At 35.3% G+C, this 17269-nt stretch overlaps 1 protein-coding gene across 1 annotated transcript; it reads right to left on the minus strand.

Moving 5' to 3' along the window:
• Positions 1-659: 659 nt before the first annotated feature.
• Positions 660-1591, minus strand: LOC112856913 (olfactory receptor 2L3-like). Its single transcript, XM_025920212.2, is given in 2 exon segments — positions 660-1540; positions 1543-1591. Coding segments are annotated over 2 exon segments (930 nt in total).
• Positions 1592-17269: the final 15678 nt, after the last annotated feature.

The following is a 17269-nucleotide window of genomic DNA, read 5'->3' on the forward strand; positions in this document are numbered from 1 at the left end:
CACAATTATCCTGATCATGTATACCTGTTATAAATTACTTTCTTAGGATTCATCTAGTTACTTCCAGTGCCCTTCTCATAAAATATATAAACTTGTATTTCCTCCTCAGTGGTCTGAGAATGTCTAATTCCATACAGAGTTCTTTGCCCAATCTCTATACCTATCACTTCCCCCAAAAATAAGGAAACAGAAGAATCATTTTTCACCAGGTAAGTATAAAATATTATATATATATATATATATATATATATATATATATATATGTGTTTGATTTCAAAGAAACCTGGGATGTTATACTTTTTGCTCTTGTCTTCCTATTTTAGCCATTTAGGAAGATATAAGTATATAAGAATAGTATAATGACTAATATTATCATTTTGGACTGTTTCATAATCATTTCAATGTATTAATAAATTCTTATTACCCACAGGTTAAGAGAAAATGTATGTTCTTTCTATTTATTGAAAAATTACCACAAAGAAAACAAACAAAAAAGCAGTGAGAATATAAAATTATTTTTTCAAATCTCAATTATCTTAATTTTCTAGATTAATATAACCTTTGTCTTCAGTCTTGGAATGGTATTGTTTTAATGAGTTGTAAAAGATGAAAATGATGGAATTTTAAGACAGCCGGATTAAAGAGAACTTTTTCTAAACTTATACAGAGCAGATCCTCTGAATCACTCTTCTCAGGGCTCCCATCACCTCCTTGTTTCTCAGGCTATAAATGATGGGGTTGAGCATTGGGGTCAGGATGGTGTAGAAGACAGCAAGAATCTTGTCCTCTGTTGGAGATCTCAGCGATCTTGGGCGTAGATAAGTATAAGCAAAGGGTGCATAGTAGAAAGTCACCACAGTGAGGTGTGTGCTGCAGGTAGAATAGGCCTTCTTCCTTCCTTCTGTTGAGTGCATGTGGCAGATGGCATGGAGAACTCGGCCATAAGAACATGCAATGCCAATGAAAGGAAATGCAATCAAGAGTGTGGTGCTCACAAACACTGTGTACTCATAGACCCAGGTGTCCATGCAAGCCAGAGTCAGCATGGCCGGGACATCACAGAAGAAATGGTTGATGGACCTGGATTGACAATAAGGGATATGGAGGGCATATACAGTGTGGGCACAGGAGTTGATTGAGCCCATTATCCAAGATCCTGTTATCATCAACACACACACTTTTTTGCTCATACGAATGGGATAATGAAGAGGAAAGCAAATAGCCAAATAGCGATCATAGGCCATAGAGGCCAATAGTAACCCTTCTGCACCTGCTAAAGTCAAGAAGAAGAAGCTCTGTACCCCACACTCAATAAAGGAGATAGACTTGTTTCCAAAGAGATAATTGGATGCCATCTTGGGGACGATGGTGGAGATGTAGTTCAGGTCCATGAGGGAGAGCTGACTAAGTAGAAAATACATGGGTGTGTGGAGATGGATGTCCAGGAGGATGAGGAGAAACATGGACAGGTTTCCAAAAAGAGCCACTATGAAAATGATAACAATGAGAATGAAAAGAAACAACCCAATTCTTGATGGGGGAAAAACCCCAATAAAAGGAAGCCTGTTAATGTTTGGTTGTTATTTTCCATTTTCTATTCATTGGTTTTCCTGAAGAAAAAGAAAAACTCATGTGTGAAAAATAAAGAAATGTGAGTTTTTACATTTTATCCAAACTATTTTACTCTAATTCTGAAGTTTTTATGAAATATCTAGTTCCTTAAATAAATAATCAACATTTCTTACTTTGAGAAAGAAGTTCTATGTTGTGTCACAAAGTCACAAGGCAAGGTGATAAGCATATGCATTCAAATTCTTCTGAAAAGAATCTATGAAATAATAAAAAGCAAATATAAATACCCACCGTGTATTTATACATATCATATACGTGATATGATCATATATCATATACATATCATAAACGTGATATGAGTAATTTATATCTTCATAAGTTCACATATCTAAAATATTAAAGCTTAATTTGAGTTAAGGATAAATCTTATTGCCAAGACTAACCACAAGTTGACTAATAATTTAATTAATATGGGTTTGGCTCATGTGTATTTATTTTATACTATTTAGACTAGGACTTTATTAAAATTAAAGATCTCCCCAGCAGGAATTCATTCATAACCACTAGATGTTTATTTTAATTTTGACAAAGTAGACAATTTTTGAATGCATAAAGAATCCTCAATTAGATTACTTTTTACCCATTTATTCTGCTTCTAGTCACTAATGCATAGTCACTATGCATAGTCCATTTACAAAACTCTGACCTATATTGATTACTTCCAATCCCCTTGCAACTTTGACACGTAAGCATTGGATTAATCTTACTGCACAACATTGAAAATGTTGGCTGTCTTCTACTGACAACAATGACAATATTTGTCTGAAGTGACATACTGTATGAGAGAAATATAATATTTTGCTCCTGGGCCATTTCTATAAGTTGAAGGGAAGACTCAGATGTAACCTTTATTTTCCATTTCACTAACATCCTGGACAGGTATAAGAAATTATGCTAAGTCGAAACAAAATTCTGAGGCTGGTATCATCACCCGCAATTGTAAAATAAGCATCATGGGGTGCCTGGGCGGCTCAGTCAGTTAAGAGTCCAACTTCAACTCAGGTCATGATCTAAAGGTCTGTGAGTTTGAGCCCTGTGTCAGGCTTTATGCTGACAGCTCAGAGTCTGGAGCCTGCTTCAGATTCTGTGTCTCCCTCTCTCTCTGATCCTCCCCTACTTGCTCTCTGTCTCTCTGTCAAAAATAAATAAATAAAAACATTAAAATTTTTAAAATAAATGACATTCACAGAACTTGAGTAACTTATCATGAGCTAAAAAGATATAGTTTATCCTGTACCTTATGAAAAGCAAGGAATCACAAAGAATTGCTCACGTTAGCCACCCCAAACTTCCAGTAAAGTAGCTATTTAAACAAGAATTGTCTATGTCTACTAGGCAGTATATGATGGCAAATGTCTCTAATAAATTATTTTGTGCTCAAATAAAATTGGTTTTGAGATTAAAGTCACACATTTTACATTTTCTCCTTAGAAACATGTTTCCTCTGTCCTCCTGCTCTTCCTGTATTCTCACTGGCTCCCTGCAACAACACAACAGTTCACACTTGGTCTCTACTAAATGGAAGAAGAGAGGCCTCACAATATCATTTAGCAATAAATAATATCACAGGACTTTTAAATGAAGTGTAAGCCATAGTTTCTTTCAATCAAAAAGTGTCACAGTCTAAAAACATGTTCACGAAAGAACACTCATGTTGTCTGTAAGTCAGGTTGCAGATACACATATTCTATCTTTCAGTTGCTTTGCAAATTTGAAAGTGGCTGATATATTGCATTTCTGTTACTCTCCTTGCATTAGTTTCTTTTCCTATCCTTTTCTTCAGAAGTTTGAAATTAAAATACTGAGAAAATGGGACTCAATTATAGAGTTCATGTATTTATTGTTGGTACAGAATTTTAAAATGTGCTCCTATTGTCACACAGATAAACAAAATAAATAAATTAAGATCCAAATACTTCAGTAATTTCTTTAAGAACATAGCAACCAATGTATAGCTGTGTCTAGAATTTGTGTCCCCTATTCAGTATGCAGAGGTCTATCTCAAAGTCAATAGTATTTCAAAATTGTGCTTCCCTTCTTTTCTCCAATGAATTTTCAGGCCAGCAATATCCTTACCAAAAGTTAGCCTGCTACAGAAGGATAAATTATAGAAATCCTTTGTGCTTTAGGAAATCTTTTAAGGAATCTAACCAGCCAAATATCCTGTACAGGTAACAGACATGTTGCCTCCCTTACAGTGTCTAATCACACACCCATGTATGTAATACTCTGTGAGCTCCCTGGTTCTGCCAAAGGTTAATTCAGTCAAACACAAGGTAGCAGAAGCAAAGGAAACTTAATACTTTAATACTTTGTATCCTTTGAATGATTTCAACATTTAAGTATCTCATTTATTATTTAAACAAACTACATTTTCAATAGCTACAAAAGAAATTGGGAATGTATATTTGTGTGTTTCCATAAAACTGCATAAATTGAAATTAATTTGAATCAAAGAATTATACACATGTGTGCACACACACAGATCATGAAAATGTACACATTCTTTGTATTGTTTTTCAGGTTGAGTTGATGGTGTTACATTTCACAAGTAAATTGTATAGAATTTGATGTCTAACCTTTCCATTATTTCTATTCCTGCCACTTGTAAATAATTTGACACTGAACAGGTAAATTCAACTCTGTGAGCTTGCAACTTAAAAATCAAGCAAGCGTAAAAATTAAATGAAGTGATAGTTACTTCTATCAGTTCATTTGCTTATAATTTACTTGCTTATAATAGTTACTGCTATCAGTACATTTGACTTATAACTTATTATTAATGCAGTGATACTAACAGTCGGTGGTGTTAATCTACCTTCTCCTCTTACCCAAGGGATATCATGCAATGTCTAGAGATGGTTTTGGTTATCACTACTGGGGAGTTATACTGGCATCTAGTAGATGCTGCTAAATATTCTACAATGTACAGGTTACTCACAGATCACAAAATTTTCCCCAGAATAGAGAGATAGAGACCTGGGGAAGGACAGAGAGAGAGAGGGAGACACAGAATCCCATGCAGCCTCCAGGCTTAGAGCTGTCAGCCCAGAGCCTGGTGCCAGGCTCGAACTCACAAACCACATGATCGTGCCCTAAGGTGAAGTCTAAGAATTTGGACGCTTAACCAGCTGACCCACCCAGGCTCCCCATGTTTTTAATTCTTTTTTTTTTTTCATTTTTGTTTCTTTATATTCCCATTTGATTCTCAAAATGCACTGCCAGCTTGTCCATGCAACGACCATTATGCCAATTGCACTACAGCTTTCGTGATGCACAAGGCAAAAGAACAACAGTCAGCACTAGGTAAAGCCTTGTAAATACTACCCCCCCCCCCACCATCCCGCTGGCAAAATCACATGGAAGAAACAACACACGCTAGTTTATTTATTGAGGACTTGACAGCAGATCATCTGTGCATCCCAGTTGAATTCAGTTCTCACAAGAGTGGACACTGAACAAGCCTATTTCAGCAAGTCTCAGTCTGACCCTTATCTCTCTTTCAAGTTAGCTATCATGTCTGTAAATATGCTCTGAAAACAAACAAATCCAACACAACACTGTTCCCTGCGCTTGTTCCACAGGCACTCTGCCTAACATTGTTGTGTAAAATGTAATCAGCTGTGGCACCACCTGTGGTCTCACTCTGAACTCGGTGCCTTAACTGACTGTCCAAATGGCAGCATCACCTCCTTAGAGATACTCAACCACGATGAGAAAAGGGTAATTAAAAATGGAACTAAAATGTTTATAATCATATCAGGTGCCTACATGTGAACATCTTCACTGCCTAGAGTAGAATATCCATATGAAAGTGTCACATTACAAACATGCTCACTTTTGCTGTCACCTTTGTCTGCTCCATGTTAGAGATTCTGCATCAGGCTCTAGCCATATTATACCATTCAAAAATACCTTTCCCACAGTCCTGGAGTTCCCTTCCCTGAGTTTTCTGATGTGTTAAATGTTACTTATATTTTAATTGTCTTTTTTTTTTTAATTTTTAATGTTTATTTATTTTTGAGACAGGGAGATAGTGTGCGAGTCAGGGAGGGACAGAGAGAAATTGAGGCAGAGTATGAAGCAGGCTCCAGGCTCTGAGCTATTAGCACAGAGCCCAATGTGGGGCTCAAACTCAGGAACCTTGAGATCATGATCTGAGCTGGAGTCAGAAGCTTAACTTACTGAGTCCCCCAGGTGCCCCCTATTTTCATTATCTCTTAAATATATCGTGTTCTATAAATTTATTTGGTCAACTCAGGATAGAGACATTTTATGTCATTTGCCATTCTCTTCTAGCTCACTTATAATTTACTTAGCATCCATCACCTATATGGATGCTATATAGCAAGTATCTATATTTCATGAATGTGCAGCCTTGAGTGTAGGGCTGTGTCTTATCCCCCATAATTCAGGTAAGAAATTTATATATAATATCAACCATTCCACCATTTTTCACTAGGATAGATTATGATCGCAAAAGTTCTCCCCAGAATTGAAGATAATGCATATTTTATGTATAAACATCATTGTCTCTAAACTTTATTTAGTATTTTTCATGTTTATTTATTTTGAGAGAGAGAGAATGAGAGCATGTGAGGGGACAGAGGAGCAGAAAAAGAATCCCAAGCAGGCTCCACACTGTTAGTGCAAAGTCTAAAGAAGGGTTCTATCTCATTGGACTGTGTGATTATGACCTGAGCTGAAATCAAGAGTGTGATGCTTAAACCCCTGAGTCACCAAGGAGCCCCAGAACTTTGTTTTTATGAAATTCACAATTATCAGGGTACCTGGGTAGCTCAGCCAATGAAGCATCTGACTTCAGCTCAGGTCATGATAATAGGGTTCCTGAGTTCGAGCTCCAAGTCAGGCTCTGAGCCTGCTCCAGATTCTGTCTCTCTCTCTCTCTCTCTGCCCCCTCACCTGCTCACACTCTGTCCCTCTCACTTTCCCTCTCTCTCAAAAATAAATGAGCATTTAAAAAATTGCAAAAAATTCACAAGTACCCATCTGGTTCTTTTAATTTTATATTCTAAATTATGTATACAGCAATTATATATACATTAGCGTCCAAATATAATTATCTTTTTGAAGTTTGTTAATTAATAAGATGTGAATTTATGAGTGACTTATCGCAGTGCTTAACACAGAGCAATTCTTTATTAGGTGTATTCAAAATCTTCCTACAGAATTTTCATGTTTCTCAATAAAAACACAAATTAGAACCCGTATGTCACTGTCTTTCTAATTTCTGGGTAGGGCCACATGCATTTGCTGAGTAAATTTCCATAAGTACAATTTCTGTAAAAATGTACAAACTCACCTCTCAATTCAGTACTTAACATGTCAGGTACACCCATGGAAACGCATCTGCAATGATGTCTCTAGGCTTCTATACTTGGAGGTGAGTCTTAATATGTCTTGTTTTGGTTGTGTTCACTTGGCAATGCTCCTGAGACTAGGACAATAGAGACAGAGTCAGAAATAATGTAGGGGGAACGGTTTTGAAAACTTCCCAGATCTTTTCATGGAATTTTGTCATTTCCAGTTCTTGGGGGAAAAGCTAAATGGTATTTATTTTAACATTTATTATTATTTTAAAAATCATGTCATTACATTTTTCTCTATTTCTGTATTTTATATACTAATATCCGGTAAGTATATAGTTATATTGTACCCAGACATATTAATTAATTTTCTTGGTTTCATTAAATTGACCAGAATATCTAATTATTCAAAATTATTTAAATTGGATGATTTTAACTGAAGAAACATAATCTAAAGCAACATAACATGCATGATATTATGAAAGAATATCACACATATTAACATGCCTAAGTTTATTAACCTAAGTTTATTTATTCAATTAGCTTATGTTACATGTAAAATTTATTTGAATGTATTTCTTGATCTTCTCATTTTTGATCTTCCACACAATTTGGGTGTTATCTTTCAAAAATAGCAGAAGTTTAGGTGGTTCAAATGTATAAACATCTAGTAATAAAGTGATTATATATTATCAAGGTTTTATTTTGCATTCTTTTGTAAACACCACATAAAAATAACATAGGTATTACCACAGAGGATATATTATTCATTGTAGTTTGTGATATTTTGAAACCATATGTAATAAAACTTTTAACCCGAATAATACCTACCTGTTCTTAGTGTTTACATATTTCAAACAATAAAATTAAGATAATATTGATTATCTTAGCAAAAGTATGAAAAAGAAAATATTTAAAAGTTTTTGGCAAAAAAAATTATCTCAATGGCAAAGTGCATCAAATTTGCAATCCAAGGTAGTTGGACAAAGCATTTTTTGAAATGATTAAACACTTGATTTTTCATATTAAAAAAAAAAAAAGTCTTGAAGAAACAGAGTCCAGTGTGTCTTCTATCTTCCTTAGAGAACAAAAAACTGTCTATGATGAAAAAGTTGTTGAGAACTTTCATTTGACCTATGGAAGGAAGTTAGAATAAATTTTACAAAGAAGACATTTTACACTCTGCTTTAAAATGACCCTTGGTGGTCATAAGTATAGTTATTGGAGATCTGAGATAAGTGGCACTCTCTGGATAATTGGAGATACTAAACTATGGAAGCATGTGGCCTGCAACTGAGAGCAGAATCATCCCTAGAGAATGGCCAGTTCATGGGGAGGCTGTAGGATGGTGGACAGATTAGGACGGCTGTATGTCCCCAGTTACCAACTGAACATGGCGTAGGGCTATAGAACAGCCTTGGCTGGCAAATGGAGCAGACAGTGAATGGAGGATAAGGCTGAATTTGGAATAAACCTGATGCCAGTTAAGCCCAAGGTGGAAGTTAAGGCAGCAGGTGGGAAGAGATGTCAAGACCTTCCTTCTTATTCTCCACAATGCATGACCTGTGCTTTCAAAGCTGAATATGAGGGCAAGATAGAGATGCATCAAAGTCAAACTCATGATAACAATTAAGATCAGTATGTCCAAGGAAGTTTATCTTCCTGAGTTCAGGACGAAAGAGGAAAAAACGAAAGCAGAAATTCCTATTTGGCAGAGTATAACCTTGGACCAACAAGTTGTAAATACAGAAATTCTTCAGTCCCTTAAAATGGTAATTTTACTTTTTTTTATTTTTTTTCTTCTGTGAATAGAAGTAGGTTCTCATAAAATAAGATGAATTCAAAAGAAGTCAAGTAGTATTTCAATATATGACAGTGGTGAATTCAAGCAGTAAAATAGAAATGAAATCAGAATGAACACAATGTAAATTGAAACCTGGATAATCTTAAAACATCTACTAAAGCTATAATTACCTGTGCTATTTCCAAATAGTTGATTCAAATATAGAAATACTATATTTCTTCACATATGGGCAAGTTAAGTCATTCTTATATCATCCTTGAGTTCCAGTTTAGATTTTCAAAAGAAAATCTGGAAAAATAGTCTTAAAATATTTAATTTAAAGAAAATTCATGTTACTTAAGATATTTATATAATTTTGAAATACATTGAATTGTTCTAGGATTTATCATTCTTCTAAATATATGCAGAATATGCTGCACATATAATTTTTACAAGGTGAAATAAAGCAATCATTAACATCACTACATATTTTAAGCATATCACAAAACTTGGCATCATGGTGAATCATTCCTGTCACAAGTTAGCAAATTTTTAGGACAAATTCTCATAGTGTGTTAAGCTACAGTAGGGCAATCAAAGTTAGCTACAACAATAAGAAACTTTAGTATCTTAAAATAACAAAGTTTTCTTGTATTTGGTGAGACACTGTGACATTGATGTGTTGACTTCTCTCTCTCTCCCTCTCTCTCTCTTCCGGTATGTCCTTCTGGATCATGTGACTGCCACTATCTCCATGAAAGAGTCTCCATGAAAGATGGCTGGCTGGAAATGATACTTTACTTTTTGGCATTCAACCTATTTTCTAAAAAGGTAATCACATGGGTATAACTTCAATACCACAGAAGCTGGGAAATAAAAAAGAATACATAAGTATTTGTTAAGCACTGTCTTTGGTACATATGGTGAATATAATATGTCTTTGGTACATATGGTGAATATAATATAGTATATATATAATATATATATTATATAATATATATAATATATAATATATAATATATAATATATAATATATAATATATTATAATATATTTTATATATATTATATATATAATATAATATAATATAATATAATATATATCAACTATATATTATATATATAATATAATATAATAATTATATATAATATATAATATAATATATATAATATATAATATATTATATTTATTATATTATATATATAATATAATATAATAAATATAATATAAAATATATCAACTAAATGTACAGAATTACTATTAATGAAGAATGATCTTGTATCTACATAAAATAAGTTAATAAAGATATGGAATGTTTTATTCAATTTTGTTTCTTTTGTAATTTTATTCAATTTTGTTTATTTTAAAATATATCTATAGGGGAACCTGGGTACCTTAGTCAGTTAAGGGTCCGATTTCAGCTCAGGACATGATCTCATAGTTTGTAAGTTAGAACCCCGCATGGGGCTTTCCGCTCTCAGCACAGAGGCTGTTTCAGATCCTCTGTCTCACTCTTTCTCTACCTCTCCTACCCTCCTCTCTCTAAAAAATAAATAAATATCAAAAAAGAACATAAATAAAATATATCTGTAAATGTAAATGAACAGATGAGTAGAGGTTCATAAACAGAGAGAAGCAGAGAAAATTCATAAATAACCAGTTTTAGAGGAAATTTTATTTAAATTCTCATAATGCCATTGTGAGACTAATATTATTTTGTTAGAAATTACAAATGGGAGAAATGGCACACTAAGATTAAACAAATCATTCAATCTAATTGTATTAGAAAGTGGTAAAATCATGAGTTGACTGCGCTTGGATGGCTCACTTGATTAAGCCTCCGACTTCAGCTCAGGTCATGATCTCACAGTTTCTGGGTTATCGTCCTACAATGGGCTCTGCGCTGACAGCTCAGAGCCTGGAGCTTACTTCAGATTCTGTGACTCCCTCTCCCTCTGCTCCTCTCTAACTCATTCTCTCTCTCTCAAAAAAAAAAAAACAAAAAAAAAAAACAATAACATTAAACACTTTTTTTTTTTGAATCATGAATTGATCTCTGGTACTCTTTGTCACTAAGGTAAACTAGAGAGATCATAGATATGTTTTTTTGATTACCAATATTTGCTAATTTATACCATTATGGTCAGTTTAGAAGGTTTTGCAAAATTAACCTGTTGTTCTTTGGGCTTGCTATTTCATATTCTGCATATTTTATTAGAACCTCTAGAAGAGGTGATAATCAGTGAATGTAGAGACATAAGAATATTGATGTCACAGTCCAAGTCCCTATTTGTCCTGCTATGGTATAGGCTTTGTGTCATGAAATTAAAAACCTCATATAAAGACCACAGAGTTAGAGGCATATATATATATATATATATCTTAAATGTCTGACTGCTCTGCAATCTAAAAATCCACGACACTAGTTAATACATATTTCAGAACATGTATCCCCAGCAAGTAACTCAGAGAATTAATATGGTTTTCCACATCTTTTTCTTGGTTGCCTTAAATAACATGGCTTTTCAGGATTACTCTACCTACCTTTAAATCCTAAAATGGCTAAATCCTAAATGGCTAATCCTAAATGGCTAATCCTAAAACTAAAACAGTAACCCGTTGAATGTTTACTTTACCTAAATTTTTCAATCAAAAAAGTATTAGGCTAGTTGGTGGTCATTTTTCAATTCACACTATTAATTTAACAAGGAAGACAACAGCAACAATCAATGATACCATTATTGACAGAGCTACTCAAGCTTATGATTCACACAAGAAAATATCAAGCCTCAGGGTTTCTATTCCTGTTAGTAGATTCTCAAAGGATGATTTCTAAATCCCTAAAAGGAAACTGCTGGGAAGCACCTAATTTCTAATGCAACACTCAGCAGAAGCTATTTAGGTGATAATGACAAGAATGAGTGATTAGGAGACAAGGGTGAATGAAATGAAATCAGAAGCAAAATAGTGGTGCTGATGAAAACTCCAGTCTCATAGGTCATGGTATCCTCACAGGAGAGATGCAAGATGACAGGAAGTTCACAGTATAAATGATTGATTTCTCTAAATCTACAAAAGGGCAATCTCATGGTGTAGACAGTATGTATCAATGCATTGCAAGTACTACTGTTCCATGAGCTAACAGCCATCAACCTTCAGAGGGGTCAGTTCATGAGGAGTAGATAGTGTAAATGATTGCAGATGGAAACATGTCAGTCATAGGACATGAGTTCCAAGGGGATACACACTCACTCCCACTCAGAGCCAACCCCAGGAAGATCAGGGTGCCATAGTGACTAGCAGACTTGACTGTCTTATGCAGAAGGTAGTCATTCATCATCTTGAGGACAAAGGCAGCTGTGAAGAGGATGACAATGAGAGAGCTGCCAAAGGAAAAAAATACATAGGGATATGAAGATGGGGGTCTACCAGGATCAGGAGAATTGAGAGATTGTTTCCAGTTAGTGTGAAAAGAAACATTATTGTTATAAGGTCAAAAAGACAGAAGTGAATTGGGGTGTATTTCAGCAGGCCCAGAAGAATGAATCCAGTGATAGTGTGGTTTTCACTCTGGAAATCTCTATAGTGGTAAAAGTAAAAACATGTAATATGGAAACTTTCATTACTGGCAGTGTTTAGCACAGAAGATAACCCACCAGAAAACTTTGTATTACCTAAAGAATATTGGAGAAAACAGTGAATCCAGTAGACCTAAATTTATCAAATGAGGGGTACCTGTGTGGCTTAGTTGATTAAGCTTCTGTCTTCAGCTCAGGTCATGATCTCACAGTTTGTGAGTTCGAGCCCCATGACAGGATCTGTGCTGACAGTTCAAAGCCTGGAGTCTACTTCAGATTCCTTGTCTCCCTCTCTCTTTGCCCCTCCCCTGCTTGCTCTCTCTCAATAAATAAATAAGCAAATAAATAAATAAATATTTAAAAATAGGATATATAAATAAATATTAAAAAAATAAAGAATTTGGAGCGCCTGGGTGGCTCAGTCGGTTGAGTGTCCGACTTCGGCTCAGGCCATGATTTCACAGTCTGTGAGTTCGAGCCCCAAGTCGGCCTCTGTCCTGACAGCTCAGAGCCTGGAGCCTGCTTCCGATTCTGTGTCTCTCTCTCTCTGCCCCTCCCCCGCTCATGCTCTGCTTACATCACATGGTGTGAGAAAATTCAGTAAGAGAATAAGAATACTTAAAAAATGGGGTGCCTGGGTGGCTCAGTCAGTTGAGCGTCCAATTTCGGCTCAGGTCATGATCTCATGGTCTGTAGAGTTTGAGCCCCGCATCGTGCTCTGTCTGTGCTGACAGTGCAGAGCCTGAAGCCTGCTTCAGATTCTGTGTCTCCCTCTCTCTCTGCCCCTCCCCCGCTCTCTCTCTCTCTCTCTCTCTCTCTCTCTTTCTCTCTCTGTCAAAAATAAAATAAACATTAAAAAAATAGAGAATAAGAATACTTAAAATGTTTTGTTTATATCTACTAAATATCCAGATACTTTACCCAGTATGTTGAAATGATGCATTATAGTTATAGATGGTAATAATGTGGTATTAACCTAAAAATAATATTTAAAAAATACTTTATTCAGTGCACGTGAGTATTTCCAAACATTTGTGGTTTTTTAGATGTTGGGATGATGACAGCAGAATAGCAGGACCTTACTCTGATTTTGTCCCATAAGCACAAGTAGATACTTATGATATCAACTTAAATACACCAGAAGTCAAGCTGAAGACTAACAAAACAAACTAAGCAACTTAAAGGAGATAAAAGGACACATCAAAGAATCTAGGACATGCTGTGTTATGGTTTAGGAGAGTACAGATTATAGGTGCTACAGAGGGAAATGAGACTGGTTGGTGATAAAAGCAAGAGAGAAAGTGTAGAGCACATAGGCAAACACAAAAGAAGAACACTTTCCCAAGGATATTGACTTGGAAAAGTAGATGGGCTGATTTATTTCAGTTCTTGCAACAAGCAGGTCTTCAAGACTACAGTTTTAAGGATCAGCAGGGTTTTCTTGGCTAGAGCTCTGGAAGAACTACTCTACTCCAGGAGAGAAGTTGAAAAAACAATCAGGAAGACAGGTTGGAAACATCAATCTGAAAATCTCTGGTCCACAAAGTGGGAGAATCTTTGTTCTTCTCAGAGTTATTTCCTGAGAGGAAGCATTCACAGATACAGAGTTGGATGGTGCCACTTCCGCCATCTCTGCCTCTTAGCATAAACACAGAGCCACCTGAGGGAAGCAACTCACTGGCTGTCTAACTTGTTTACACAAAGCCCTATTCCCTGTCCTCTGGAGGGACTGCCCTTCTTCCTTTAGATTGCTTCAGTCCCAGTGGGATAGGATTCTCCCCCAGAAGACCAGCACAAAACCAAATACCAAATCTCCCAAATAGAGGGTTATGCAAGACTTCAGTTCCAGTGGAGTAGTATCAGCTCTCATTTCACAAGCAGACCAGAGAACAACTAGTTAAAACTTTCAACATTCTGGATAAAGAACAAAACCTGCCCACAGCAGGCAAGGAGAGTCTCTGTAGAGGACTGGCCTGAAGGATAGAGTAGCCAAAACACAACAACAGAGTGTATGCAGCACACACCAGAGAAACTCCATGAACTGCCAGTACCTAGACACTAAATGAAACGAAGAATAAAATAAATTAAATTGGAAATAGGCTTCATGAAATGCAGGCCAGGCAAGAAGTATCAGAGGAACGAATTAGTGACCTAGAAGACAGCATGGTGGAAAGAAATGAAGTTGAATAAATGAGAAAAAAAAGAAATATGAGCAAGAGAATAGACTTAGAGAACACAATGACTCCATCAACATAAAAACATTCTTATTGTAAGAGTCCCAGATTAAGATGAAATAAATGAAAGGGAAGAAAATATATTTGAGGAAATAACAACTGAAAACTTTCCCAATCTAAGTAAGGAGACATCCAGATCCAGGAGGTATAGAGAACTCACATCAAAATTAACAAAAGCAGTCAATTCCAAGAAATACTAAAATCAAATTTACAAAATATAGTGATAAAGAAAACATCTTAAAAGTAGCAAGACAGGGGTCCCTGGGTGGCTCAGTCAGTTGAGCATCTGACTTTAGCTCAAGTCATGATATCATGGCTTATGTGTTTGAGCCCCACATCAGTCTCTGTGCTGACAGCTCAGCTCCTGTAGCCTGTTTCAGATTATGTGTCTCTGTCTCTCCCTCTGCCCCTTCCCCACTCAAACTCTGTCTCTTTCTCTCTCACACACAAAAATCAACATTAAACAAGTTTTTAAAGAACAGAAAGATGAAAGAAGTCCTTAACTTACAATGAAAAACCCTAAGTGTTGCAAGAAATTTTTTCAATAGTACATTGCAGGCTAGAGGGAGTGGTATGATATATTCAAAAGTGCTGAATGAAAAATACCTGCAGCCAAAAATAATCTGTCCAGCAAGGCCATCACTCAGAAAGAAGGAAAGAGAGTTACACAGCAAACAAAAAACAATGGAGCTCATGAGCACTAAACCAGCCCTGCAAGAAATACTACAAGGAACTCTTTGAGTTGAAAGGAAAGACCAAAAGTGAAAAAGACAACAAAAGATGAGAGAAAATCTCTAGAACAATGACAAGAGAAGTAATAAAATGGAAATAAATACATAGGCATCAATAGTTACTTTGAATGTAAATGGAAAAAAAAATGTTCCCATAAAAAGATATAGGGTGTCAGAATGGATGGAAATGGAATTCCCATCTATATATTACCAACAAGAGACAAATTTCATACCTAAAGACACTTCATATTGAAAGTGAAGAGATGCAGAAACATTTATCACACAAATGGATGTCAAAAAAAGCTGGAGTAGCAATGCTTGCAAATGACAAACTAGACTTTGAAAGAAAGACTGTAACAAGAGATGAAAAAAGGCAATATATGATAATAAAGGGGAGAATCCAAGGACTCCTGGATGACTCAGTCAGTTGAGTGTCCAGCTCTTGATTTTGTCTCAAGTCATGATCTCAGGCTTCATGTGTTTGAGTTCTGCATCAGGTTTTGTGCTGACAGTGTGCACCCTGCTTGGGATTCTCTCCCTCTCTCTTTGTCCTTCCCTGCTCATTCTCTCTCTCTGTCTCTCTCAAATATACATAAACATTGAAAAGTTAAAAAAAATAAAGGGACTTTCTAACAAAAATACATAACAATTGTAAATATTTATGCCTCCAACATAATAACACCCAAATAAATAAAACAATTAATAATAAACATAAAGGAACTAATGGGTAATGAAACAATAATACCACACTTACAACAATGAAAAGATCACCTAAAAAGAAAATCAACAAGGAAACAAAGTATTTGAATTACACACTGAACCAAATGGACTTAACGGATATATTTAGAACACTCCATCCTAAAAGAGCACATTAAACATTCTTTTCAACTGCACACTGGACATTCTCCAGAACACATCACATATTAGAATGTCACAAATCTGGTCTCAACATATATAAAAAGAATGAAATAATACTATGAACCCTTTCTGACCAAAATGCTATGAAACACAAAGTCAACCACAAGAAAAAAAAAAAAATGGAAAGACTAAAAATACATGCAGGTTGAAGAATATCCTACTAAACAATGAATGGGTCATCCAGTAAATTAAAAAAAGAAATTAAAAAAAATATGCATGGAAACAAATGAAAATGAAAGCACAATGGATCAAAATCTTTGGTATGCAGCAAAAGTAGTCCTAACGGGGAAACATATAGCAGCACATGCCCACCCTAAGAAGTAAGAAACATATCAAATGAACAACCTAACCTTCTACCTAAATTAGTTAGCAAAGTAAGAGCAAACAGAGCACAAAGCCAGCAAAATTAAGGAAATAATAGGGAAGAGAGCAGAAACTAATGATATAGAAACAAACAAATAAAAATTAACAAAGTAATTAAACCAGGAGCTGATGGTTTGAGAAATCAGTAAAATTGATAAACCCTCAGACAAACTTGTCAGAATGAAAAGACAAAGAACCCAAATAAATAAAATCAGAAATAAGAGGAGAATTGACAACCAACACCACCGAAATACAAACAAGTATAAGAGAATATTATGAAAAATATATGTCAACAAATATTGCAACAAATCTTGTAATCTGAAAAAATGGAGAAATTCCTAGAAACATATGAGTTACCAAAACAGAAACAGGAAGAAACAGAAAATTTGAACAGACAGATAATCAGCAAAGAAATTGACTCAGTAATCAGAAAACTCCCAGAAAACAAAAGTCCAGGGCCAGATGGATTCATAGGTGAATTTTAACAAACATTTAAGGAAGAGTTAATACCTGTATTTCTCAAGCTATGTGAAAAATATAGGAAAGGAAAACCTCAAAAATAATTTCATGATTATCCAGCATAGTGGAGAAGTAGGGAGATATGTACTTCCCACATCTCTCAAACAAAGAAGGGCTAAAGCCAAAGGAATTTGAACCCCAAGAGTCTGGGAGGAAAAGAGAATGAGTCTAAAAGGGAGACACAA

Source organism: Puma concolor, chromosome A1 (genome assembly GCF_028749965.1).
Source record: "Puma concolor isolate L17-30 chromosome A1, mPumCon1.1.hap2, whole genome shotgun sequence".
Classification (NCBI taxonomy): Eukaryota; Metazoa; Chordata; class Mammalia; order Carnivora; family Felidae; genus Puma; species Puma concolor.